The following is a 25,878-nucleotide window of genomic DNA, read 5'->3' as shown; positions in this document are numbered from 1 at the left end:
CTAGGTGTAGAAAGCAAGCAGGCAACCAGAGAGTCCATTTGAGGGCCAGCCTGTGACCCTCCTCAGCACCTGGCTCTGGTCAAGAATCAGGAGCATGCCTTCACAAAGTTACCTCCAAGTGTGTAGCCACTATTATTGAGCCCTCTATGTAAGGATCTAAGATACTCAACTATGATATAAGGGTAACTTTTATAACCTTGTTATTCCCCAGTCGTCACTAATTACAAAAAGCAAATCTATTTTTAAGTACCATTAACCCACCTAAAAAATATAGTACTACACTTCCTAGTTTCTAAAACCTCTAATACCTTTCATATTTTTTTTATTTGTGCGTATCAAAGCAGCTATGCCCGGAAGTGAGTGTTCTGTGTTTTTTGTTGTTATTTCTGTAGGTCATTTGAGTTTTAAGCATATTTGGGTTTTGGCTTTTTGTTTTGTTTTGTTTTGTTTTCCCCATTCCTTCCAGCTTTGGAGTTTGAAAGACCAGGGGGAAAACTGCTGCGCTGTCTCAGTCATTCTGAGTCTCTCCCACTAACAATGTCCAAGCAGCTCAACATTGCCTTGCCCACTGCACAGGCCTGCTGTTGTCTGCCAAAGCCAAATATTTCACATGGAAGTCAGACGGGCAGTTTGCCCCCTCTGGTGCCATTCCAAAGAAACATGCTTGCGTGCAGGGTTGGATCGTTAATGCTTCCAGCCAGAACTCAAATGATCTCATCTCAGAAAATGATGGGAAACATGAGCCTTCTGACATGGGCCTCTGTGTGATCATGGTTCTTATCAAAATCACAAAAGTGAGGAGTGCTAAGGACTTCTCTTCTGGGACAGAATCCATTCCCTCGTGTCTAAGAAGGTGATCCTTTAAAAAAGTGCGAAGGGAAAGCCGGGCTGGCTCCACCCATTCTTATTCTACGTGCTGCGTAGTTTCCGTGGTGGTTACGCAGTTAACTGTTTCTCTCACTGCTTCATTATGCCATAGCCCATGTAAAGAATCACGGCTTTAAGTGAAGGATCCAGATTGTGCCTTCACCAAAGAGGCAACATATGGATATCATTATTGATGCCCCTCTGGAAGGCCTGCATGGCTTTACTGAATGTCTGGAAGTTCGGGTATGCTCTGGGAAGGTTTGAGGGCCAAAATAATAAGTCTTGTTGACACCTGTGATTTCTTTCTAGTTGAAGGAATTTGCCAACTTTGACTTTGATGTCTGGAGGAAAAAGTATATGCGTTGGATGAATCACAAAAAATCTCGGGTGATGGACTTCTTCCGGCGAATTGACAAGGACCAGGATGGGAAGATAACACGGCAAGAGTTTATTGATGGCATTCTAGCATCCAGTGAGTTCACTCATAGTTGCAAACATGGGTCACACCTGGATTCCTTGCACTTGGTGAAGGCCTGTGATATTCTGGCTAGTCTTTCTGAAGTTAAAGCTGAAGTCTTAAAGAAGAAGTAATGTAACTGCTTATTACTAAAATTAGCCCCTCATTTTAATGGAAAGACGAGCTTCATTTTGAAGGAAAGAAGAGCTTCATTTTGCTGGGAATTAAAAAACAAAACAAAACAAAACGGGTCTTGTTTGATAGTGTGGCAAATAAAACCTGTTTGAAGTATAGGTTAAGAAGCCAACTTTGTGAATGATGAGGTTCTAATAAGTAAAATGAGAAAATATATTTTTCGTAATAACAGTTTCTGACATCTGTATAACAGCTTACAAAATACATGATCTCATTTTTAGCAGGAAAAATAATTGAGGCATAAAGTAGTTAAGTGACTTGCCAGGATCACAAAGCACGTCTCACAGCTGTGTTGCTTTTCATGGCTGGCCAGGACAGGCCTGTCTGCAGAGGTGATATTTGAGGGAAGAGTTAGAGACAAGGGGGAACAGCAGGTGTAAAGCACTGAGGTGGGCACAAACGTGGCATGTTCTAGGGATAGAAAGATTAACGTGGCTGAGTCGTCATGATCTAGGGAAGTGGTAAGAGATGAAGTTGGAAGGATCAGCAGCCAGTTCATGCGTGGCCTAGTAGGCCCTGGGGCAGAGAGCAAATCTGATCTCTTACTTACTCTAGAGGTAGTGGGAAACCACCAAAGGTTTTCACCTGAGAGATCTGGTTTATGTTTTAATAAATCACTCTGGCTACTGTAAGCGTTCACACTTCCTTTGGGAAGCAATTTGTCAAGAACCTAAGGCAGTTGCCTAAACATAGAAAACATACTTCATCCTATTCCAAATTGTCACTATCCTGAAATCATTGAAGTATCCAACAGTAGATAAGAGTTGATGAGTAAATTCTTATGTTGGATGGTAGGTCTATGGGTAGTTACAATATTATGTCTTTTGGTATATCTGAAATTCTGTTTTGTTTTGGTTTTTTAATTGCATGGAGGAGGAGGGAGTCTATAAGCAAAAACACCAAAAAACTTAACAGTGAGTAGTCTTCGGGTACTCTATCTCTAGGTGACTTTTGAAAAAAAAAAATCTTCTTTATAACATTTTATCTTCTAAATGAGCATGTATTGCTTTTCAGAAAAAAAGCAAGACATAAATATTTCTTTTTTCGAGAAGTATTTGCATGCCCTCCAGCAACCCAAATAAGCCATCTTAGTTAATGTTCCAAATGGGATTATTTTTCTCCAGAGTTCCCTACCACCAAGTTGGAGATGACTGCCGTTGCTGACATTTTTGACCGAGATGGAGATGGCTACATTGATTACTATGAATTCGTGGCTGCTCTCCATCCCAACAAGGATGCTTATCGCCCAACAACTGACGCAGATAAAATTGAAGATGAGGTATGGGAAATTACTGTATTTTGAGCACACTCTTGGCCATAGTGGTTGGGTGCAGTGGCCATATCAGCCCTGACTTATCTGTTATAAGATCATTATCTGGAGTCCTGTTTGGGGATCCTCGTTTGAAGGATGACACCCCATAGGATCTCTGGCTGTTCAGCTCTCTTGCAGTCTAGATGACTTCTCACTCGACAGACTCAGCATCCGTGTGGTTCCTCTGAAGTTCACAAACCTACACACTCATCCTGGTTCATAGATACCATGTTGCTTAGAACAGATGCCGCTCTTAGTCCTAGGAATCCCACATCAGGATCCAGGGGCAGTGGTCTTCAAAGGAAGCACTTAAGGAGTAAAATGTGAAGTAGTGTTTAAGATGGTGTGTACCCACCAAGCTTTCTGCCTAGTTAAGGGCTTTTTCACATTGGAAATCACACTCATCACCTTGAAAATAGAAAATTCATTAGTAACACATGGAGAGTCTAGGATCTGTTAATCCAGAAATGAGAAAAATTAGTGGGGCAGGTCGTGGGTATGGCCTGGAACATCCCAGGACTGACTTCTAGGACTCAAAGGCTCCTAGGTGGAAATTCAAATCAGTTCGTAATTTCCTTGATTTGATTTGCTTTTGATGCATATTAACACATTTCTCTGAAGGAACTTTGAGGCAAATGTGTAACGTGTATTAATTTGGATTAGAGGATAAATGCTTGTATCAAAAGCTAAAACGCCTCAAAGAAACAAAATGAACAGCTTTCTGCTTACATGTAAAAACCTTTGTTTATCTGAAGAGGAAGTCTTGTTTTACCCTTCACACTTTTTTTTGTTGTTTACAACCAATAGGTCACAAGACAAGTGGCTCAGTGCAAGTGTGCAAAAAGGTTTCAGGTGGAGCAGATTGGAGAGAATAAATACCGGGTAAGGAAAAGAAAACCAGTCCTTTGTGGTGGTGGCCCTTACAGGTGAAAGCAGCCTGACACACAGCAGGCGGGGTGATCCCACCTTCCCACTGCCAGTGCTGGGAGGACCAGGCCAGGCAGACTTAAGATGCGGTCACTCTCTGGCCCTCATGTGTGTGGATTCCAAATGTCAGGTGTCCTGTTGAGCTAAGCCTAGTGCCCTGCATAACTCCACCTGGAAAATAGTGCCGTACTTAGCTAAAAGTAGCTTGAATGTGAGGTCCAGCACAGGAGACATTTCAAAGTCCTGTCTTTGGCTGACCAGAGTCTTTAGGGAAACGGTGCCACCTGTGCCAGTTATCTGAAGACTAACCCATCACCCCAAAGTGCTACTCCCAGGCTCGGAGAGGGCTGAAGGAACTCCGTCAAGGTCCCAAGGGACACTGTCTGCTCTGAGCTGGGTTACAAATAGGCCTAGATGGACTAAGGGGACACCAGCTCAGTAGTCTTCCCTGGAAAGCTGTGCTATGGACATAATTCAACCATGAATTATGCTGTGTTTTAGCTGCTTTTAGGACCAGGGTTAAGGGATAGAAGGGATCTGAAACAATACTTCTAAAATATATTTAGCAGCTTATCCAGATTCTATCAAGTCCTAAGGAAAACCTAGGGTTGATAAAGAGGGTTCAGATCATATGGTTATCTGCTGTTAGAAATAGGTGCATCAGATTAGTACATCAAAATGTCTTCAAAGTACACCAAAACCACCCTGGGCTGCTCTTAGCTGGAGTGTATTGGATGACTCTGCCCTGGATCCAGCCCAGGGCATTTAGTAAGTAAATAAAACTGTAAGCAGTCTTATGCTTGCTTTTTGTTGCTTTTTATTTTTTTTGTTGTTGCTTTTTATTGTGAGAGAAATGAATTAACAAGAGAAATCAGTAGAGTGGAAAAGTTAGGTCTTATTAATTTGTAAAACCACACCCCCACGGTAGGAGCCCGTGAAGAACATGCTTGAAGACTGGTAATGTGATTGCATGATTTTCATTCCTTAGTGTTAATTTGACAAAATGTTCTCTTTTTTTTTTTCTTCCATTTCCTCCATCCTTTACTCTTTTGTCTGTAGTTCTTCCTCGGCAATCAGGTACAGTGTGCCTTGCAACATTCTCCTCGGTGGAAATGGTCTGTGTAGCTCATGCTGCCTGTTCTTTGCTGTGGGGAGAGGACATGATCTGAAGCATGCCTGGGTCACATCTGGTTGTCTTACCAAGTGGAGAAACTGCCAGCAGGGCTAATATTATAAAGCTGTCTTAACAGCAGGATATAAGTTTTTTTTTTTTTAAAGGAGATGAAATTTTTCCATCCAAAATTAGATTGGCTAAAGCCAGTATATGTAGGACTGGTTCAGGGGAATTTGAAGCTATGGTATCAATCCGTCCCACTTCTTTTTAGAACAGGAAGTCAGAATAGCAAACAGCACAGTTTTGTCTTTTGACAGATAACACAAATTTTATGGCATACACGAAATCAAAAAGACTTGGGGTACTCTGTTCATATACCTTATTTACTTGTATTTATAGCATATTTTATTATAAGGTGCCTGAGAACTGTAGTATAACAATCATGATTTGGTCATAGCCTGAAGTTTCCCGATTATGTCCAGCTAGCCAGAATCTAAGGGATCAAATTAGACTTGCAAAGAGGAGATTGAATGCTTTTGACTCCACTTGGTAATTCTAACCTTGTAGACCTTTTGAGGGCTCTGGGGTCCTCTGTCTTCAAATGGAAGGAAGTTGCATGGGTAAAGTCTGTCTTGTGATGTGAAATCAGAAACACTAACAGTTGATTTGAGGCCCTCAGTCAGTGTTAAGTCCCAGGCACCGCAGTAATCATTCACTACAGTAATATTCTGGGCCAGTGGGAGGAACAGAGGGTAGAAACAAAAGACAAGAACAGTGAAAGAGGGCTTAAAATATCATTGCAGCACAGTGCCAGGGCATACCTCAAAGCTGGGCCTGTTTCCCAATACCTGCATGTGGGACCCAGGCGTCCTCTGAAGTGGCACTGATGTCCCGTCCGACGCTTCACTGACTGGCAGAGGATCAGACGAGTTAGTTCCAATGTTGGAACAGAATCACGGGGTTCGTTTTGTGCACGAGGCATCTGAGATCTGAGGGCGCCCATGCTGACAGTCACACAGCCAGTGTCAGAGCCACTGCAAGAACCCGGGTCATCATAAGGGATTTTCCAGTTAAGGAAACCAAAGTTACTGTTGCCCTGTGACATTTCTGGCGTCTCTGCCTCACTGATAGCCCAGCTCTGCCAGGTTTGCACAGGTTCCCGGTTTTAGGGCTGTGTAAGCCCCTTTTCCCTTTCTCACCCTGGCCTCAGCGTCCCCAGCCACTTCAGGTGCTGGCTTGGATCAAACCTCCTTTTCCCTACAGCTCAGCAGAAACAAGTTAAAATCTTTCACAGAGGGCTTTAGTAAGAAGTTAAGAAGAAGAAAAGAATGAGTTAAGTGGAGTATTTCTAAAAGCTGACAGACACATAATCTATAGGACACAGTGACAAGGGTAAAGTACTTCTTGGAGTCCCTTCCTGGTTCACTGTGGAGGACATAGAGGCCTTTATTTCCTCCCTCTCCTCACTGATCCACAGAGAACCCCGAGGAGTGACTCGAGTGACTCGGGCCTTCCCTGCACTTGGATGTGGCAGAATTCTCAACCTCTCCCACAGGGCCTCCCTGTTTCCTCTCTTGGGCAGCTCCCTCGGGGGCCAAAGGGGCAGCTTCCTTCCAGGACAGGACGTTTATTCCCTCACATCTCTGGGCACCCACTTCAGTGCTTTTTATACTACACCATGCTGTTGCTGTGGTCACTCTGTATAAAATCTTAACAGCTGTGGGAGATAATAGACGTAAGACTCTTCATTTTCAAAGTAAAGGAATGGGGAGTGGGGTGGTGTATTTTCAGTGCCCTTGCTGTCTATGTGAACAGTGTACTTGAGCCAGTACAGAGTAATACAGAGAATTACCACAGATACATTAATTTTGAGGGAGGTTGGTTATGTGTCCTTGTCAAACATCTTTTCTGGCATTTTCAGTTTTTGTGCCTTGTTTCAGAGTTATGGTTCTCCTTTATAACTTGAGAAATCTTAATTAACTAATTAGTCCCTTCCCTCTTTCCCCTACCCCAACATTCTCCTTGAATTACATAATTTTAGGAATGCTATTTCTCCAACAAATGTTTGATTTTTATTTTGGGATCTCTGCATGATGATTCCCTTTTGTTGCCTCTTACCTTATTTTAGGAAGAGGGTAATTTATGCAGTAGGAAATTCCAGATGTTAGCAGGGATGTTAAAGGAAAAGGAAAACCTAAATTTCAGAAAGTCACGCTTATCTTAATATCCCAAAATGATTGTTATATACTATTTATAATCAAAATGGTAGATTACAATTTTAATTTTTTCAACTAAATTTTAGTATAAATGCATAGTCATTTGCTTAGCTAAAGGAACTTTTCTGCTTGGTGACACCACAATTAGAGAATACTGAGGGCTTATTTCTGAAAACCTTGTGTGGAAAATCAAATTTCCTTCTAAGCTTGTAATAATAATGATGCTTGCAAGGGTTTCCTTAAGGCTTGAAATAGTTATTTGCTGTTCTCCCTTTACCTTTTGAGCACACTGTATTCAGAAGTCGACATCCACTTTATATCTACCTTTTATGAAAGTAAATGAACATAACAATTTTACTACTGCGTTTTAATTTGGGCAGAATGTTTAAAAGAATCCAGGTGAGCTAACATTTGTCCTTTGCCCTCCTCCTTTTGGTGCAGGGGGAGGAGGCATGACCACCAAAAGTTAACTTTGTCTCGAAAGAAAGACTACTGACACCAGTCTTCACCTTGCCTATCTCAGCTTTTCGGTATTTTAAATTCTACTGTGAAAGATGTCAGATAGTTAAAATTCTCCCCAAACTGTCTGATTGTCATTTGTCTCGTCTGAATACAGTCTGCTATGGGAAGAAGGCCTCGGCCAGCCCTAAGGCACACTCACTTATCCCTGTCCCCTTGGCTCTGCAGTTTGGGGACTCCCAGCAGCTGCGGCTGGTCCGCATCCTGCGCAGCACCGTGATGGTCCGAGTTGGTGGAGGATGGATGGCTCTGGATGAATTTTTAGTCAAAAATGACCCCTGCCGAGGTAAGGAACCTTCCTGAACATGAATTACACATAAGGTACGCACTCGCCACTGATCTTTCCTGCTTACACAGAGTGTCATTAGTGGGTCTGTTTGGTTTTTATTTTGGTAAGCTGCCCAAATAGCACTCTACCAGCACAGATTAGAACTTGGAGGTATCTGAGTAGAACAGGAAGAGAAAAGTAGGAGAGGTTGATGCCGTCAGGCAAGACAGGTTTCAAAGGACACAGTAACAAGAATTAGGAATTTATTGATGCCTTTAAATGTTTCAGTTTGAAAGGTGTTCAGTTAACACTAGTCTAGAAGGGAGCCTAATGAAGCCTTGAGCTTCATGGTTAGTGATCCAGTTCCCCCTGCCTGTAATTCTTCTGGAAACCCAGGGAGAGTGTTGAGCCCCTCCCATGCAGGGAAGGACTGGGGGATCTCCCTTGGCTGGGAGAGGGGATAAAGAACAGCTAACAGTGAGCCCAGGCACTTGTCAGAGAGTTGATTACCCAAAAGGACCAGGGGCTATGAAACAAGGGGCGGGCCTGCTAGCCCCAAGCAGAAGAAGAGGGGGAACTGAGTATGAACGCTGGCACCTGCAGCTCCAGGCCTGCGAGGTCTGCCACAAGGCCAGGTGGTCGATCGCAATGGCTAAATCCTCCTCAACTGCATCCTTTCCTTTCTCCTGTTAGCCGAGCTGCATGTGGGTACACACGAGGCTCCCCCACTGTCTGCCAGTCTGTCTTTCTTAACCGGTTTCTGCGTTTCCTGCTGTCTCTGTTTCTTTGTGTTTCTGTTTTTTTGTTTGTTTTTTTTTTATTCTAGTTCACCATCCTGGGAGTAAAATAAAGCGCTCTGATTCCAGCTCTTCGATTTCCAGTCAGTCTCCCATAGGTTGGCTTTTAAGCTTTGTCCCCCTTACCCACATCCCAGCCCTTTGGGAATGGCTTTTGCTTCTTCAACTGTAGCACGTCTTGGCTCTGTGGTATCTGCTGCCTTTACGAATGCTTTGAAATAGCCCGGCCATAGCTTTTCTAATTATTAAAACTTGACAGAACATAGAACACTTCTGTTGAAACAGTACCCATGGAATTTGTTAGTTTCTATGTATTTAACCAACACTTACATAGTTTTTTAGGTACTATACGCTGTTAAAAGCACTTGACAGATAACACATTTACACTTCTGTGAGATATAGATTTTTTACTGCCTCCATTTTATAGAATAGGAAATTAAAGTATAGAAAAGTTAAACAACTTACCTAAGGACAGACAGCTAGTAAATGGCAGACAGGATTCCCAGTCCAAGACCAGTGTGGCTCTAAAGTGTGTGCTCCTGATCGAGATGCTCTGTGTCTCAGAGGCTAACATACCCACCACCCCTTCCGGGGTGTGGATTGCTGGTTCAGCCTGCGTAACTTACTTGGTAAGACATATTTATAAACCTGGCAGAAATGTTTACAGTACAGTTATATAACTTCTTTGGAAGTGATTTATAGTCTTATTTTGAAGTGTTTAGAGCTAAAGGATGCAGTTCTCACATGAATTTAGATATGCCATAGCTTCTCTTATTTTAAATGTCATTCTGCATTTACTCCAGCAAACAAAATACAGATAGTGAATTTTGAAAGCACCTATTCTGATAAAAACTTGAAAGGGTTTAATCAGTTTTAGAAGTTACTGTATCGCAAACTAATTTCCTTGATATAAAAGTCCTCTTTCATTGTTTTATATCAGGAGCAGGAGCCATATATATGGTTTTAACCATAACTCAGTAAAATAGCATTATTCCTTTGCAAATCTATTAGTAAGGTTTTATTTATTTATTTATTTTGTCCTGTATGATTGGTCTAAACAAACAGAAGAGACGTTGCATGTGACATTTTGGAATCTGGATGCGTGTTTGCTGCCTGCCGTACTTGCTCTGTTGACAGTAACTTTATGCTGATGGCCAAGGGCCCCACTGCTTGCTTTGTTCTTATGTTAATAGCTAAAAACTAGAATCCCCACCCCCCCACGCCCAGGAAGTTTGGGAGGGCCGTCTAGTACCTATTCTCTGTGGAACATAGTAGCCTTTTCAGGATTCCTGGGAGCAAACAAGGTAAGGCTTTCCTCTGTGCCTCTCCAGGAGTGCCCTCCTAGCACCCAGTAATCCTCTTGATTCCTTGATGGCAGAGTCCCAAACTCCCCAGTGGTCTTAGATGTCATAAATCTAGTGACAGGATGAGTATTTCTCATCAAATAAAAAGTTGCGTGAGGAGTGAACACTTAGGGGCTGGGGAAGATGTACAAAGTGGCTGGGAGACACCACAAAGAGAACATTTCCCTGAAGCTCTCTGGGATTCTGCGAGGATTCACGGAGCTTCTAGAAGCACCACTTGAGGGAGATTCTGTGTTCATTTGTGTTGCATTTCTTTGGCTGTTTGGACCACAGAGAATATTAGACTGAGGCTAGAACACAGTTGATGACAGTTCCCACCAACATGCACCCATCTTCCACAAAGCTATTTCAAAATGCGAGGGATAGCTCAGACTGCACAGTGCTCTAGCCAAATGTTAAAGTGAAAACACTCAGCTTGGTAGGTTCGTGACACTGCTAAAAGTTGGAGGTTTTAGCTTTTGAATTCATCCATGGTAAAGGAGACCATGATGGTTTGAATGGTGATGAAAACAAGGCCTAAGAACTGGTCCATCTTTATCTGAGGGTGTGTTTTTGAGCATTAGACAAGTTAGTTCCCCCAAATAAGTGAAGATCTAGAAAACTTCATTTATGATGATTTGAAAGACAATTTGGCTGAGAACTGATTTTCTTTTTCTTTTTTTTTTTCCTTTGGTGGTAAAAATACACATAATATAAAATTTACCATCTTAACCATTTGGTTCAGTGGTTGTACTACCATCACACATCCATGGAGCTCTTTTCATCTTGTAAAACTGAAACTTTATACCCATTAAACAGCTTAGAACTCAATTGTAACTAGCCAACATCATGTGGCCAGCGTGAGTCCCTTAGAAAATGGTGGCCCCTTTGGTACTGAAAAACTGAAATAGTTGCCTTCAGGGCCTGGCCTCCAAGACTGATCTTTAAAAAGTCATGATCAAGTAAGTGCTTTTAGAAGATGCTGGGTGAAAGCTAAGAAGGTTTCTTTACTGTAGAACTTTCCAGAGATTACAAAATGCTGGTTGCATTAGGGATCTCCCAAGGGTGGGGAGTGTTTATTGAACTCTTTTTGTAGAAATCCCCTCAAAAACCTTAGTTTAGGAAACTCTGCTGTAAACAGTGGATGACCTTGGAAGGATTGGGGGCCATTCCGAGCTATCACGTTTTTATTTAGAAATTCCATTTGGGGGGATGAAATGAGAAATGAGACCAATTGGAAGCCATCCAGGGTGGAGGAGATGTTCCATGAATCACGCAAGTGTAAGGGGGTATAAGGGGTGGTGTGGAAATGCTCTGGGTGTCCGAGAAGCTTTAGAAGATACAATCAGAACAAACTGCCATCAGGAGGAAGGGTCCTATGTTGACTCCCCAGTCTCTGGCTCTAATATGTCTACTCGGTCATTGGATATAAGGTTCTGACATCCAGGCAGGGGTCTGAGCAGGGGATATAATTGGAGTCAGGCAGAACCATATGACAGCAGTGAAGTCACATGGGTCAATTCATCACCACCAGGTTCAAAGTCTAAGAGGGAGAACAGGACTGTGAACAGAACTAGGGGAACATCAGTGTCTAAGAATGGGGAAGAAGGAGGAAAAGCAGGAGAGCAGGTGTCCTGGAGCCAAGGGAAGAGAGTATTTCAAGAGGAGAGCAGGTAATAATCCCCGCAGGTGCAAATTACAACAGCAGAGAGGTGTCAGATTATCAGATTTTTACCTATACACACAAATATGTGCACACACATTCTTAATAATACAGAAAGCATTAGCCAGAGTGAAGTAAATTCAGTGTCCTCATACATTATTTTGGAGAATGTACATTGGTATAAAATTTGAGGGATCAATTGACAAATACAAGAAATCTTGTGTGTATTCTTTCCCACCAAGAAAATCCACTTATAGAAATTTATCCTAGGGGCACCTGGGTGGCTCAGTGGGTTAAGCCTCTGCCTTCGGCTCAGGTCATGATCCTGGGGTCCTGAGATTGAGCCCCGCATCGGGCTCTCTGCTCAGCAGTGAGCCTGCTTACTCCTCTCTGCCTACTTGTGATCTGTCTTTCAAATAAACAGATAAGAAGAAAGAAGAAGAAGAAAGAAATTTGTCCTAAGGAAATCATGGCTGATAATGCACAAAAACCTTTTACAAGTAGTTTGTCACTACTTGTGACATTGTATACATTGTTTAAAAAATTGTAAGCAAATTAAAAATACAACATGGAGTTGGTTAAATAAGTTGATATCCATATGATGAAATAACACTTTACAGCTAGTTGAATTTATGCAAGACCTCTCAAGCATGAAGGAATGTTCCTGATGTCTTTGTATTTAAGAATATATAGGTACAGTTCACACACCAACATTTTAATAGTGATGTCCCTTAGGTTGTCAGATTAAGGACTTTTTCTCTTTGTACCTTTCTGTATATTTCAACCTTTGTACAGTTTAAAGTTATCAGTAATAATTTGCCAGGGAGATTTAGGTGGTGTGAGGATGGGAGCCTGAGTGGGGTGGGGGACAGGTGGAGAACCACTAGTGTAGTTGAGGGTACGAGGAGCCAGGGGGTGGGAGGAGCACTTAGGTGGGAGATCTGGGTTCTAATCCCAGCCCTGCCACGGCTCTTCTTGACCTCAGTCTTCTGTGAGTGCTTCACTTCCTTTGTCTGTGACAGGGATGCCTACCAGTCACTTGTGCCCTACTGCATGTGTCACACTCTGCAAACGGTGCAGTGTGTGGAAAGCTTGATGTCGTTACATCATGACATGTTAAATACCGCAGCCCTCATCTGAGACGCCATTTCAGAGTCTTCCCCTTGTATCGCTCTGTTGTTCTTGGCTGAGAGGGTTGGCACAGAAATTAACTATTAAATGTTTACTAGGTTAAACTACATGTCTGAAATTCTGTACCGCTCAGGGTCACAAGCAGTTCTTTTGGAGGTAAACCCTCGGCTGAGTCATGATTTTCATTCATCACTGTTACCTTAATGCTTTTGCTGTGTGCCCACTGGTAGGCTGGGCACATTTGCAAACATGAATAAAGAAGTGTAAGTCCTGAATCAAGTTATCAGTGATGGAAAGTCTTACTGAAGTTCCTGTGTTAGTGCTGAAGGAAGTTCTCCCGAAGAATCATTAGTGTAGACACAGACAAAAGCACTGAGTCCAAAAGATGGATGAGTAGAGAACCCAGGGACAAGGAATGAGCCTCAAAGGGCACATTATTTTGGGGCCTCGGGACGAAGGAAACAGCTTAGCATTCACAGACTACCCAGACATTGGGATCAGCCTGAGGAAACTGAGGCCTAGATCAGGAAGATCTGGTTCGTCACTAAGCCTAGACTGTCATTCAGGTTTTGATATCCACGTCAGCCCTCTTAACCTGACACTTGGAGATGTTATGTCAATATAGTATATTGACAAGAATTTGATTTAGAAATTTGGAACTACCTGCTTAGACACCCATGCAACCTGATTTAAAATCTGATTCTATCAAGATTATGCAGTTCTCTTGAGGACATGCAGGGCTGGGCAGAAGAGGGGGTCGACACAGATACCTCAGATCTGCTAAAGTCGTGGTTCTTGGCCAGAGTGAAAAACACTACATTAGAAAAGAATGACAAACGTTTTGTGTATAACAATTGATTCCCTTTTCCCGAGTTTTGCCAGCAGTCCTCTTTGTTCAGATCTACTTAGCATAGTCTAAAAAGTAAACAGTATAGGGTGGAAAAGGAGGTAGGAGGTTATTGCAGAATAATGCCTGTTGGTGAGAAATAATCTAAAGACATGTTCTGGAGGATTATTTCTTTTAAGTTAGTAGTGTCTTTCACATTTAACATTTATGTTGGCCATCCTTGGAGTCTTCTGACCAAATCCAAATTTTAAGTTCCAGTCTTACAGCTGCAGAAAGCCAGAGGACAACACTTGTTGGCCTTCAGAGCAGTTTCCACTGTGACGTTCCTCTCACTTGCCATCGTCCTTTCAGCTTCTTGTTGCTTTCAGGTTTTGACTTAACATTTCTCACTGGCAAATTTTGTGCATGGTCTTGATCTTTCTCTCTCTCCTCTCACATGTATACTTCTTAATGATTTTATCCTGATCTTTCTACTGTCCTGAGTTCCTGGACCCCTTCCCTTGGGATTATTATCAACTGAATTCAAATAGAAGAGTCTGGACACTGTTGATTTCAATGATTTTTCAACACTATTTAGTTACCATATATCCCACAAAATCTGAACAAAAAGTACACATGTACTATGAGAGAGAAAAGAGGGGTTTTGATTTAATGTCCGAGGTTTGTGCACTGCCGCATCTGCTTTCTTTGATGTTGAGTTATGGTGTGCTTGCCCCAGGGGACAGTGCCAAGGCAGGGTCGTTACCACAGAATGGCATGGTATTTTGTACATAAACAACTTCATCATGACAGACCAAGGGGCTGATCAGTTAATTGTCCGCTGTGGGTGAGAATCATGACAGACTGACAGATTATGAATTTATTTCTACTTCAAAAGACTCCACAGAGGGCACTATAACAGTAGCCCGTGTAACTGTGATCGTGGGGTCAGACAGTTGTCTGACCATCAAAGATACATTTTTTTTTTTTTTTTAAGATTTCACTGACATTGTATGTGTGTGTTTTTCCTTTTTTTAGCACGAGGTAGAACTAACATCGAACTTAGAGAGAAATTCATCCTACCTGAGGGGGCATCCCAGGGGATGACCCCTTTCCGGTCACGGGGTCGAAGGTCCAAACCATCTTCCCGGGCTGCTTCCCCGACCCGCTCCAGCTCCAGCGCTAGTCAGAGTAACCACAGCTGTACGTCCATGCCGTCCTCGCCAGCCACCCCAGCCAGTGGTACCAAGGTATGTACTGACCTCGCTCGTGGCCTTCTTCCTTGTTCCCATATTTCCAGGTGGTCGTTGTGGAGGGTAGCCTCTGAGCACCTTCACAAGGAGAGGGACATGAGGATCTGCAGACCAAGCTCTACCTAGACCAGCCTTTCCAGGCCCCAGTAGATAACTGGACCTTTAAGATTTTACTCTGAAGGACATTTATTAAAATATGAACTCAGATTGTTAAGTAAGAAACACTTTTTGCTATGTCTTTTCCATCCAGAGTTACTAATGTTGGAAACCCAGGCATTATCTGTGCAGCCAAAGCTAATGGTTAAGTTTTGTTTTGATGGGCTACTTATGAAGAATGCTATTGCCTTTCTGCCTGGTCCCTTTTACCCTCTTGAACTGATGCCCATTTTGTTTTATTTTCTGTTTCTTTAAAATGCATTGTCTTCTATTTATTTTTCGTGTTCCCAATTTGCTTCCTTTCTGTTCCATTTTCGATTGTTCCCGTCCTTCCCTTTGGATTTCCGTTTCACAGACTCCACTTCAGTTCTCTCGCTGTTATGACAAACCCTGGTTGGTAAACAGTAAAGCTGGCACCCCTGTCAGGGACAGCCATTATCCTGACCTCCAGCTGCCCAGCCCCGAGGTAGAGTATGGTTTTGCTGACTAAGGACACAGTCAAGACAAGGCCCTCGCTAATGCCCAGACCTTGATCAGCTACTCTTCCTGACACGAGTCCATGCTCTTTTCCATCTCTGTGGTGCTTGCTTTCACAGCTGATTCGTCTAGTCAAGTGTTTTTCAGGGGTTTCTAACTCGGACTTACCAAAATTGGAGATAAATAAGAGATGCCTAAAACCAGATTAGACAGCTTGCTAACAGTCTTTAGAATGCTGGTTTTTTCCAGGGTGATAAACAGTGGTCATTCTGGTAATCTGTTTATGGATATTATTTATAAAACTCAGGCCTCTTGGAGTATCCAAACATGAGCTACACAGACGAGTTATGAACACTTGAAATTCAGCTGTGGTGCATGTTCAGCAATGTTCTATCTTTGCTTAGAACAGAAGAGTGGCTGGTGTCCCCTGCCCTGAGCCACGTCCCCAGGGTGCTTGGTATCACCAGACTGGTCTGAGGCGTGGGTGCTGCCTACTTCAGCCAAGCCCACTATCAGTGGACACTGCTCTGAAGCTCAGATTTTAACTTCTGAATTTCTTGGCCTCATCACTTGGGTATCCGAAGCCTTGATCAGAATACACAGGCTGGCAGTTAAGCATGTTTGAGTGCAGTATTAAAATGCCCAAAGCATTTTTGGAAGAGCAGTGTTTCAGAAACAAATCACCGGCCAGTGGCTTGTCTGATAGCAGGAAGATCTGCGTTCTAGCTCCGGCTGGGAAATACTGGATTCTTGTGCCTCGAAAGATAGCATTCCCTTTAGTCATGCAAAGCTTCCGCCTGAGAAGCGGGAAATGTTAAGAAGCCAGTGCCTGTGAATGGGCTGCTGCTTTGGGATTCATCTGCCCCAAGCTAAACCTCCAGTTCAGAAATCTGTCCAGTTGAGAACATGATCTGGGGACCTCTTGGCACCAGAACCCCAAGACTCAACATGCTTACCTTGCATATCTTCTTCCTTAATGGCTCCAGTTTCACGAAAGTCTCGAACATTCTTTAAAATTTTAAATGTTTTAATTATGAAGTACAAAAGACTCACAGGATTCAAATAGGCCAGGCTTTTTGTTTTGTCTTAAGGTTTTACCTTTCATTTTGTTCATTTCGAGGTTTCACCTTTCCTTACCTGTGGGTGTTGTACAGGCCGCGTCCTGACGTGGACTCCCAGCCCAGGGGCTCCAGGGCTGCAGTCTTCCTGGCGGCCGCGCACACGAGCGGTAGCTTCTGAAACTGGTGCCTTTGCTCCTGTGTGGGCCAGGAGGGTTTGTGCGTGAATGTTAATCACTTTCTGCCGCTTCTGCTTTTTCTTTCTAAATTTCAAGAAACACAAGAAACACAATGAAACAGGTTGCTTTACTCTTTCCATTTGTATGAACATCTTAAAGGTCCTGGAAAACAGTTTACACAATTGATTTCAAAGAAGAATCAGAACAGCATGTTGTGGCATGACTGGTATTTAAAATAGACTTAAAATATTCCTTCTTCAAATTAAGTCTACTACTATCTTTTTTAAAAAGGCAAAAAAAAAAAAAAAAAAAAAACCTCAAGTGGGAAATGTTGCTCCTCTCGCCAGCAGTAATAATATATATTTATCCAGCTCTTTTTCCACTAGGAAGTACTTCTACACATGATTTATTCATTCAGCAAGTTTTTATTGAGCCCCTCCTCTGTGCCAGACACTGTTTGAGGTGCTGAGGATGTGACCATGAACAAAATAAAGCTTAGACTGGAATGCAGGCAAGGCTGCAAACAAGGGTGGGCACACCAGATCCTGAAGCAGGGAGGAGAGCAAGGTGGGGTGGCACTTCAGTAGTGTGGCAAGACCTCTCTGGCCATTCTAGCCACGCCGCTAGAAGGAAACGGGAGTGAGCCACACACATATGGGGTGGCCCACTGGATTGAACAAGAAGGAATGTGGTTATCTGCATTTCTTCCTGTGAGGAAATCCATCTCAGCTTGACTGAAGTTCATGCAGACGTGCATCTAATGAGAGAGGATTGGAGTGACCACTGCATCTCCATACTAAATATTTACGGTGTGAACCCATCTTTCAAGTTTTTAACCCCAACACTTTGACACTTGTGAATATTTGGACCTTTTTTTTTTTTTTTTTTGGCCATTTCTAGTGGAAATTTATCAGTAACATAAAATTTGTCAATAAATTTCTAGTAGAAGTTTAGAAGACATTGTGAAATTCCAAATTGGAACACAAGACCTTTTGTGGAGTCTAATTATTAAAATATATGCCCTAGGACACTTTCAAAATAAATCTTTGTTTTCCTGGACTTTTAATTTGCTTTCCAATCAATTAGATGTGAGGAGGCTTAAGTAGACCCTTTAAAATTGAATTTCAAAAATTTTATCTAGTAAATATGACCTTTTATTTATTTATTTATTTATTTTTTAAGGTTATTCCATCAACAGGCAGCAAGTTGAAACGACCAACACCAACTTTTCACTCTAGTCGAACATCCCTTGCTGGTGATACTAGCAATAGCTCTTCCCCAGCCTCCACAGGTGCCAAAACAAATCGGGCAGGTAAGTACCTACCCCTGTGCATAGGTTTTGGGGTAAAAGGGAGGGGGAGTGGCCAGGCTGAGAACTGGAGAACAGCAGTCTCTGAGCAATGCCCTACTGCTCTCCAGGGAGCAAGTGATGAGAGATGCACTCGGTGTGATGTCCAGAGAGGCCCGTAGATTTCTTGCTGCTCTTTCCTTTCCCTCCCACCACTGTAGCAAGCTATAGCTATGCCTTCTGAGAGCAGAGGCTTCCATGGCTAAAGCCAGGCCCTCTGTTTTCTAATCAGGAATGACCATATTTGAGAGACTGTAGAAGGCAAGAGGGGCATTCTGAAATGGGCCTTCCTCAGAAGGCCATTCAGTGTTGGGACTGGCAGTTTGCTAGTAATTTTTTCCAGCAGTATGATAGCTGCTGCCAAGCTGAGAAAGTCAGAGAAAGATCACATCTGTCCACCTGTTGATGTTCCTCATGGGAGCCTAGGAACTGGCCTCATTTCTGGCACTCTTTTCACCCGGCCCTGATGCCCACTCCCTCTAGCAGGCTCTCCTCTGTGCCCAGGAGACTGAGTAGTCCCGCTCGCTCAGTGCCACTTGGGGGGGGCCACACGAGGTCACTGTGCTGCTGAGAGAAGGCAGGCTTCTCAAGCAGAATCACAAAGCCAGAAAAAGTTTCAAGCGACTGCTGTGTAGGTGGGGAGGTAGGGGTTCCAGAAAGGCCCTGATTTGCCCAGGGTCACATGGCAGATCAGGTGGTATTATAGTCAGAGCCCCAACCTCTCGTCACTTATTCTCTCCACCCCCGCCCCATGTTGTCTCTATTAAGTCTGTTGCTTTATTCTCGAATTCCAGACCCTAAAAAGTCAGCCAGTCGCCCTGGGAGTCGGGCCGGGAGTCGGGCCGGGAGTCGGGCCAGTAGCCGGCGAGGAAGCGATGCCTCTGACTTTGACCTTTTAGAGACGCAGTCTGCTTGTTCAGACACTTCGGAGAGCAGCGCCGCAGGGGGCCAGGGCAACTCCAGGAGAGGGCTCAACAAGCCTTCCAAAATTCCAACCATGTCTAAGAAGACCACCACTGCCTCCCCCAGGACTCCGGGTCCCAAGCGATAACACTGTACAAGCACCCCCAAGCCTCTATCCACTTTGAAGCCTGCTCCGTACATTGGGTGTATATTTATTCTGAACAGGAGAAGTTATATTGTTAAAAGTGTAAAAGAATAATTGTGTTATGAAGCTGCCTTATTTTTTTTCTTTTTGTAAGTTACTATTTTCATGTGAATATTTATGTAGATAAAATTTGCCTCCTGGTAACCCTGTAATGGATGGGGCCCAGAAATGAAATATTTGAGAAAAACAAGTGAAAAGGTCAAGATGAGAATGTGTATTAAAAAAAAAAAAAAGGCTCTAAATAGGGTTTCTGCGCGGTGCAGGGTTGTAAACCTGCTTTATCTTTTAGGATTATTCCTAAATGCATCTTCTTTATAAACTTGACTTGCTGTCCCAGCAAGATAAATTATATTAAAAAAAATAATAAGAATCCTGCAGTGTTTAAGGAACTCTTTTTTTGTAAATCACAGACACGTCAATTAGCAAGAACTGAGGGGAGGGCACTTCTAACTGCTTTTTCCAATGTTTTTAATGCTGTGTGATTTTAGCTAAAGAGAGGGAACCTCCTCTGGTAACGTTTGCACATGATCAGCAAAAGGAGTTCATTGCAATACTTTGAATCCTGTCTCAGTACTGGGTGTTTAAAGGACAAATAGCTGCTAGAATTCAGGGGTAAATACGACTGTTCAGAAAACATGAAAACATTTGGGTTTTTAAGAGTCCTGGTTTGTAATGTCCTATCCAGCCCAGCCACCAATAACTCCTGTGCTCACCGCAGCCCAGGCCCTTGGGAAGGGGAGACTCCTTGGTGGCACTGTGAATTACAGATTTATCTGCATTTTTGCTATTTATTTAAATGGTCGATCAACTTCCCACAAACTGAGGAATGAATTCCACGAGCCTATTCTGAAAATGTGGACATAAAACAAACACTTGCTCGTCCTTTAAAGGAGTTCACCAGCACACTTATTAACAAGTCCCGTTTGCTTCCGTCTTTTTTTGTGAGTAATAAAGTCAACTGACCGAGTGACCACGAAGAGGGGCTGTCTGGGGCTCCTGTTTTTTAGCTGCTGTTCCTCTTCAGCTCCGACCATGTTGCTGTGTGATTATCTCAATTGGTTTTAATTGAGGCAGAAACTGAAGCTCTACCAATGAACTGTTTAAAAACAAGACACACTTTTGTATTAAAATTGCTTGCAGTAACAAATTTGTATTTCCTGATTTTCTTCTCAACTATTACCTTATATATAACCTGTTATCCTGGGTATGATTGTGTTTTAGGTACTTAAACGCATTATTCAAATCAAAATATCTTGGTGTATAAATTATGGAGCTCACTAATAGATATTTTTTTCTTGTTTATTTCATCCTTGTTGATTTTAACAAAACAACAAAGAATCAGTTTATTGCTAATGTAGATCTGCAGAGAATGTGCTCCAATAACAACATGTAAGAAAATTTCTGTATTAGAAATCACAAAGATCCCAGGTTTGAGAGGATGGGGCCACTTTCCCTTAGTAGGCTGAGATTTCTGGTTAAATGATAGAATTTCAAAAGTGGAAGCAACATTGGCCAACAGATCTGCTCTTTTCTTTTCCAGATGGTGACACTGGAATGGGAAAGTGGGAGAGAGCGTTATCTGCCTGAGATCAGAGAATTAATAAATGACAAAGGTGGACCTTGAATCAAATCATTGATTCCCTATTGAAGCCTGGCATTTCTATTTCCTCCAGCCCCCAGTTGGCTTTATAAGAATTAGAACAGCCAAATATTATGTAATTCTAATAGGAATTAGGCTAGGAAGTAACAAGAGAAGTAGGAAAAAGGGGTTCAAACTCAGGCCACCTGTGTTTCTGATCATTAAGCCATACATACTCTCATATGATCAGGAACTGGGTAAGATGGATACATCTTACAGCCACAGCTGTTTGATGGAATTTTTTTTAAGATTTTATTTTTATTTGACAGTACAGGTAGGGGGAGTGGCAGGGAGAGGGAGAAACAAACTTTCTGCTAAGCAAGGAGTCTGGTACAGAGCACAGTCCCAGGACCCTGGGATCATGACTGGAGCCAAAGGCAGACACTTAACCGACTAGCCACCCAGGTGCCCCTGCCACAGCTGTTTAAACCCAAATATCCAGATTAAAAGAAATCCAACCTGATGGATTCTGAAATAAGTGCTTACTCTGGTTCCCCTGGAATTAAGTAACTTCAAGCTGCCAGAACTGTGTAGGATAGTGTTTTTGCCCAAATTTGTTTCTCCTCTAGGCTTCCTGACAGCAGAAGCACACTCAAAACAGCTTGACCTCCACCCTTTAAGATTCTGAACTATGATCAAATTTTTTTTAACCAAGTAATTCAGGTTTTCCTTTAGTCTTTGCAATAAAGCTCAGCTAGTGCTGAAATCTTCATAAAGTGTATTTCCATTCAGCAAACACCTACATGCAAGGCCATATAGAGAATCCAGGGATGCCAGAAAAAAATGCTTGGAATTACAGTTCTGGGATACCAGTGCTAAACATGTGATACAAATTTGCTGTCTGCTGGGTAGAGATGCGGGAGTCCCTGGGGTTTTGAATAACAGTACAAGAGCTGACATTTACTGACTGCTTGCCATAGGCCAGTCACTGTGCTAAGTGTATTTTCTGCAACCCTACCATCCTGACCCCGTTCACAGATGAGCAACAGCCTGAGAGGTTCAGAAACTGCCCCAGGTCACGGTGCACCAGGCGGCTAGGGAAAGCCCTTGTTTGACACTACTTTTTCCAAGACCTTCCCCACCTCACTTCCCTTCCAGTTCCTCAGAGGATTCCATTCACATTCCCGCCCCCAAGTCCCAGCTCCTTGTCCTCTGCACTTTCAGGGGCTTTGCCAGCCCTCAGGTAGGAGCACGGCCTTGGTTCTGCCTTCTGTAAAGACTGTTCACCTGACTATTCACCCCTGTTGGGGGCCTGGGTCACTGGGGGGCAGGGACTGGTCGGCTTCATCTCCGGCTCAGGGCAAGGACCGAGCAGCCCATGGTGTTTGCTGTTGAACTGAGTTGTGGGGTGCCATCCTATGGAATGGCGAAAGCCTGATGTTTAGGTTTATAGGAATGCGAGGCCCATTGTTGGAAGAACACAGCTATCTCTGCTCACCCTAAGTTGAGCTAAATGATTTCTGCTGTGAAGAGATCTGGCTTACAGTCTAGCCAGTCTAGATGGAAGCCCAGTGTCGCACGATAGGCTCCAGAAGATGTGGTGCGAACTCCCAAGTGGAGTACAGAGGGGCTGCCCAGAGAAGGACAGTGAAGAGGACAGGAGATTCAGAGGCCATGAACAAGCCTGACATGGGAATGCCCCCTTGACTCTGCCCCCGCCTCTGCATGCAGTCACCAAGCCCTGGGGATGCAGCCTCCCCAACTGCTTTCTCCTCCTCCCTCCCCCCATCACCAAAAAGGATCATGGTCATGTCCACACACCTTCATTACTGTACCTGCCTCCAGCTGTGGGCCCTGACTCTAACCTTCGTCTCTCTGATCCATGGTCGCCCCTGCAGCAGATTCTGTCTTAGGCATGTTCAGTGGCTAAGCTGCAACATCCCTTTTTTATTTTTTTTAAACATATAATGTATTTTTTTTCAGGGGTACAGGTCTGTGATTCATTAGTCTTACACAATTCTTACACAATTCACAGCTCTCACAACACATACCCTCCGCCATGTCCATCACCCAGCCACCCCATCCCTCCAGCAACTCTCAGTTTGTTTCCTGAGACTGAGGCTTTCTTATGGTTTGTCTCCCTTTCTAGTTTTGTCTTGTTTCATTTTTCCCTCCTTCCCCCTAGGATCCTCTGTCTTGTTTTTCAAATTCCTCATATCAGTGAGATCATATGATAACTGTCTTTCTCTGATTGACTTATTTTGCTTATAAGCTGCAACATCCTTAAGAGGCTTATAAGCAGTGTGAAAATTCATAAAAGACAGACTAAGCATGGGCTTAAGGCACCAACAAATGATTCTTTGCTTAATTAATTTATGTGCAGTAGGCTCCATACCAAGTGTGGGGCTTGAACTCACAACTTGAGATCAGGAGTCCCCACACTCTACAGAATGAGCTGGTCAGGCATCCCAGTTTTGATATTTTTTATAAGTCTGAAGAGATCAAGGGAAATTCTTAATGTTGGTGGACTTTATTTATTTTGAAGTTTAATATTGAATCTATACTGGGGCCCCATAACCATCTATTTCCAGGGCCCTCATCTAATCTCCCTGCAAGGCCCTTTGGGTCCATCCTTTGCCAGCCCCTCAGCCTCAGCCTCACCCAGGCCATATGCCCCTCAGTCTCCAGGTTCCATTGAACAGCTTACCTGGCCAAGCCCAGCTCCACTGTTGTGTTACAGGGCAAGTCCCTTAACTATTGCGTGGGTCCGTTTCCTCCTCTGTTAAAAGGCGTGGTTGAAATGGCGTCTACCCTCTATGTGAGAGCATTAAAGCAATAATGCAGAGCACACATGGCACACGGTAAGAGTGGAGTGGTGCCTGCATTATGCTCCCTGGCATCACACACCAGCAGTTTTCTCTGCCCATTGACCTTTCCTCTCATCCCAGGCCCGTTCCTTCCAGCCTTTCGAGCTCAGTCTAGGTGTCACTTCCTCCCAGTGCAGCGTCTTAGTCATAAATGAATAAATTCAGCGAGAGAGCATCCAGGAAGAGTGTGCATCTCCCTTGCGCGGCTGGATCAGCTTGGGGGCTACAGGGTGCAGATCGAGAGCCGGAGGTGACGATGCGGTTGCGGGATCATCGGGGAGCGTGGGGAGCCCGCCTGGGGCGCGGGCCAGGAGGTCGCGGGAGCCAGGTGGGTGGGCGCCGCGGAGCAAGAGACCGAGCAGTAGTCAGGGAAGGAGAAGCCGCCAACAACGCGCGCAAGCGGACAGCCGGAGAGGCTCAGGGTGGCCAGCGAGGAACTGCGGAGGCGGCGGCTGGCAGAGGAACGGGTCCCACTCTCCCGCCGCGTCTGGCACCAGCGGGGTCGCTCTACTTCTAGACCCCACTGAGGTCTTTCAGGTCCTGTGGCAAGCCTCTGCGCACCAGGCGAGGCTGCCGGGTCACTGCGCTGGCGGGACGGAGACTCCGGATCCCCATCGGGGCGAAAGCGCTCGAGGACACATCGCGCGGGAGCGCAGGTCCCTGATTTCCCCGAACAGGGCCGCTACCCTGGGAACCCCAGGCCAAGGCCCCGCGCTCGCCCGACGGCGCTCCCAGCGGCTGGGAGAGGAGCCCAGCAGGGTCGCGAAGTCCCGACGGTTGGACAGGGGACCCATCACCCGACCCCTCCAGCACCTTATGGCGACACACATCTCGGGGTCGCCATCACCCGGGACACCAACCGAGATCCACAGCCCCACCCCCCCAGTGGGCTGCGCGGCCTTGGCCCCGCCCCGCTATTGGGAGGGGCCGCAGGGGGCAGGACCCGACGGCTGCGCGCTGGCCCCACGGGCGGCGGAGGTGGGGCGCGCGGCGCAGACCGCGGGTCCCACTGAAGAGGCGCCCGCGGGTCCGCGCCGCCCTCAGCGCCGACGAGAGCTCGCCCGTCGCCCCTGCCTCGGAAGCGGCCTCGTCAGTAGCCGACCGAGCGCACAGCGGCCACAGACAGACTGGCAGCCAGCCCCCCAGCCCCGGAGGTGCGCCTACCGCGAGACGGTGGAGGCCTGGTCGACGCCGCCGGGAGCCCAGCAGGTGCGGCGCGGGAGGAGCGCTGAGGTAGCGCCGCGGCCGCCGGCGACCCCGACCGGAGGCGCTGACCCCGAGCCTCGCCCGTCGCTCGCCGTCGGGGCTGCCCCGGCCCCCGCTCGGCCGCGGAGCGGATGCGCACCCGCTGAGCGCCCGCCCGGCCCGCCATGGCCGCGCGCCCCGGGCCGCTGTGGCTCGTGGGTCTGGCGCTGTGCGCGCTGAGCGGCGGTGGCCCCGGCCCGCGCTCCCCGGCCGGCTGCCCGGCCCGTCGCCTGGGCCCGCGCGAGCGCCGCGACATGCAGCGCGAGATCCTGGCGGTGCTGGGGCTGCCCGGGCGGCCCCGGCCCCGCGCGCCGCCCGCCGCCGCCCGACTGCCCGCGTCGGCGCCGCTCTTCATGCTGGACCTGTACCACGCCATGGCCGACGACGACGACGAGGACGGCGGCCCTCCGGAGTGGCCCCCGGGCCGCGCCGACCTGGTCATGAGCTTCGTCAACATGGGTGAGTGCGGCCGCCGGCTGGGCATCTGGGGCCCAGACAACCGTGCAGCCTCCGCGAGGACGCGCGGTTGCGGACAGGGCCGGGACCCCTCGCGGGCGGCAGGGGCGAGTGCACCGCCTTGGCCAGTGCGCGCCCCCGCCACGAACAGGTGCCCCCGGTCGTGGCCACGCCCCCAACGGGGGGTGAGAAGTGCGGAGCTCAGGGCCAAGTCCAAGGCGGGTGGGGGCTTCGTGGGTTAGCTGACCGGGACCCGCAGAGATGCGAATGTGAGTCCCAGGGATGTGCGCGTTCGTCCCGCCCCGAACACACCCAAGGGTAGGAATCATCTCCTGTCGGGTGAACCGGACAGTGCCAGGAAGACAGTCTGGTCCCGGGGAGACAGATGAGTAAACAGGCTGGGATGCTGTCACAGTGATAAGGGCGGTACTGGAGAGAAGGACAAAGTTCAGTGTGGAAAGCCCCGGTCACATCATCAAAGTGACGGGAGCTGAGAACCCAGATGTCCAAGTGCACA

The 25,878-nt window shown here is 45.6% G+C and overlaps 2 protein-coding genes and 1 long non-coding RNA gene across 29 annotated transcripts in view; 2 read left to right on the top strand and 1 right to left on the bottom strand.

Annotated features, from left to right (window-relative positions):
- Nucleotides 1–20,819, top strand: part of MACF1 (microtubule actin crosslinking factor 1) — a 353,302-nt gene extending 332,483 nt beyond the window's left edge. For 9 of the 26 annotated variants that reach the window (XM_045981910.1, XM_045981909.1, XM_045981928.1 and 6 more), the window contains 10 exons: nucleotides 342–356; nucleotides 1,177–1,339; nucleotides 2,644–2,798; nucleotides 3,639–3,713; nucleotides 4,818–4,835; nucleotides 7,776–7,893; nucleotides 14,674–14,885; nucleotides 15,400–15,510; nucleotides 17,941–18,070; nucleotides 18,901–20,819. In XM_045981910.1, the coding sequence (XP_045837866.1) occupies nucleotides 342–356; nucleotides 1,177–1,339; nucleotides 2,644–2,798; nucleotides 3,639–3,713; nucleotides 4,818–4,835; nucleotides 7,776–7,893; nucleotides 14,674–14,885; nucleotides 15,400–15,510; nucleotides 17,941–18,070; nucleotides 18,901–19,157 (1,254 nt within the window). In that variant the 3' untranslated portion in view covers nucleotides 19,158–20,819. Of the gene's footprint in view, nucleotides 1–341; nucleotides 357–1,176; nucleotides 1,340–2,643; nucleotides 2,799–3,638; nucleotides 3,714–4,817; nucleotides 4,836–7,775; nucleotides 7,894–8,701; nucleotides 8,771–14,673; nucleotides 14,886–15,399; nucleotides 15,511–17,940; nucleotides 18,071–18,900 lie in introns of all 26 variants that reach the window. The other 17 variants (XM_045981979.1, XM_045981987.1, XM_045981911.1 and 14 more) reach the window with 9 other exon arrangements.
- LOC123927438 lies at nucleotides 3,723–10,817 on the bottom strand. Its single transcript, XR_006815463.1, has 3 exons — nucleotides 9,138–10,817; nucleotides 5,694–5,906; nucleotides 3,723–4,903 (listed from the first exon to the last, which is right to left on the bottom strand). It is a non-coding gene; the product is annotated as an uncharacterized LOC123927438 (long non-coding RNA).
- Nucleotides 20,820–24,631: 3,812 nt separating the features above from the next.
- Nucleotides 24,632–25,878, top strand: part of BMP8A (bone morphogenetic protein 8a) — a 35,071-nt gene continuing 33,824 nt past the window's right edge. Inside the window, exon 1 of one of the 2 annotated variants that reach the window (XM_046013562.1) lies at nucleotides 24,632–25,364. In XM_046013562.1, the coding sequence (XP_045869518.1) occupies nucleotides 25,031–25,364 (334 nt within the window). In that variant the 5' untranslated portion in view covers nucleotides 24,632–25,030. The remainder of the gene's footprint in view (nucleotides 25,365–25,878) is intronic. The other variant, XM_046013569.1, reaches the window with a different exon arrangement.

Source organism: Meles meles, chromosome 1 (assembly GCF_922984935.1).
Source record: "Meles meles chromosome 1, mMelMel3.1 paternal haplotype, whole genome shotgun sequence".
NCBI classification, from domain to species: domain Eukaryota; kingdom Metazoa; phylum Chordata; class Mammalia; order Carnivora; family Mustelidae; genus Meles; species Meles meles.
This window is presented reverse-complemented; position numbering and strand designations above follow the sequence as displayed.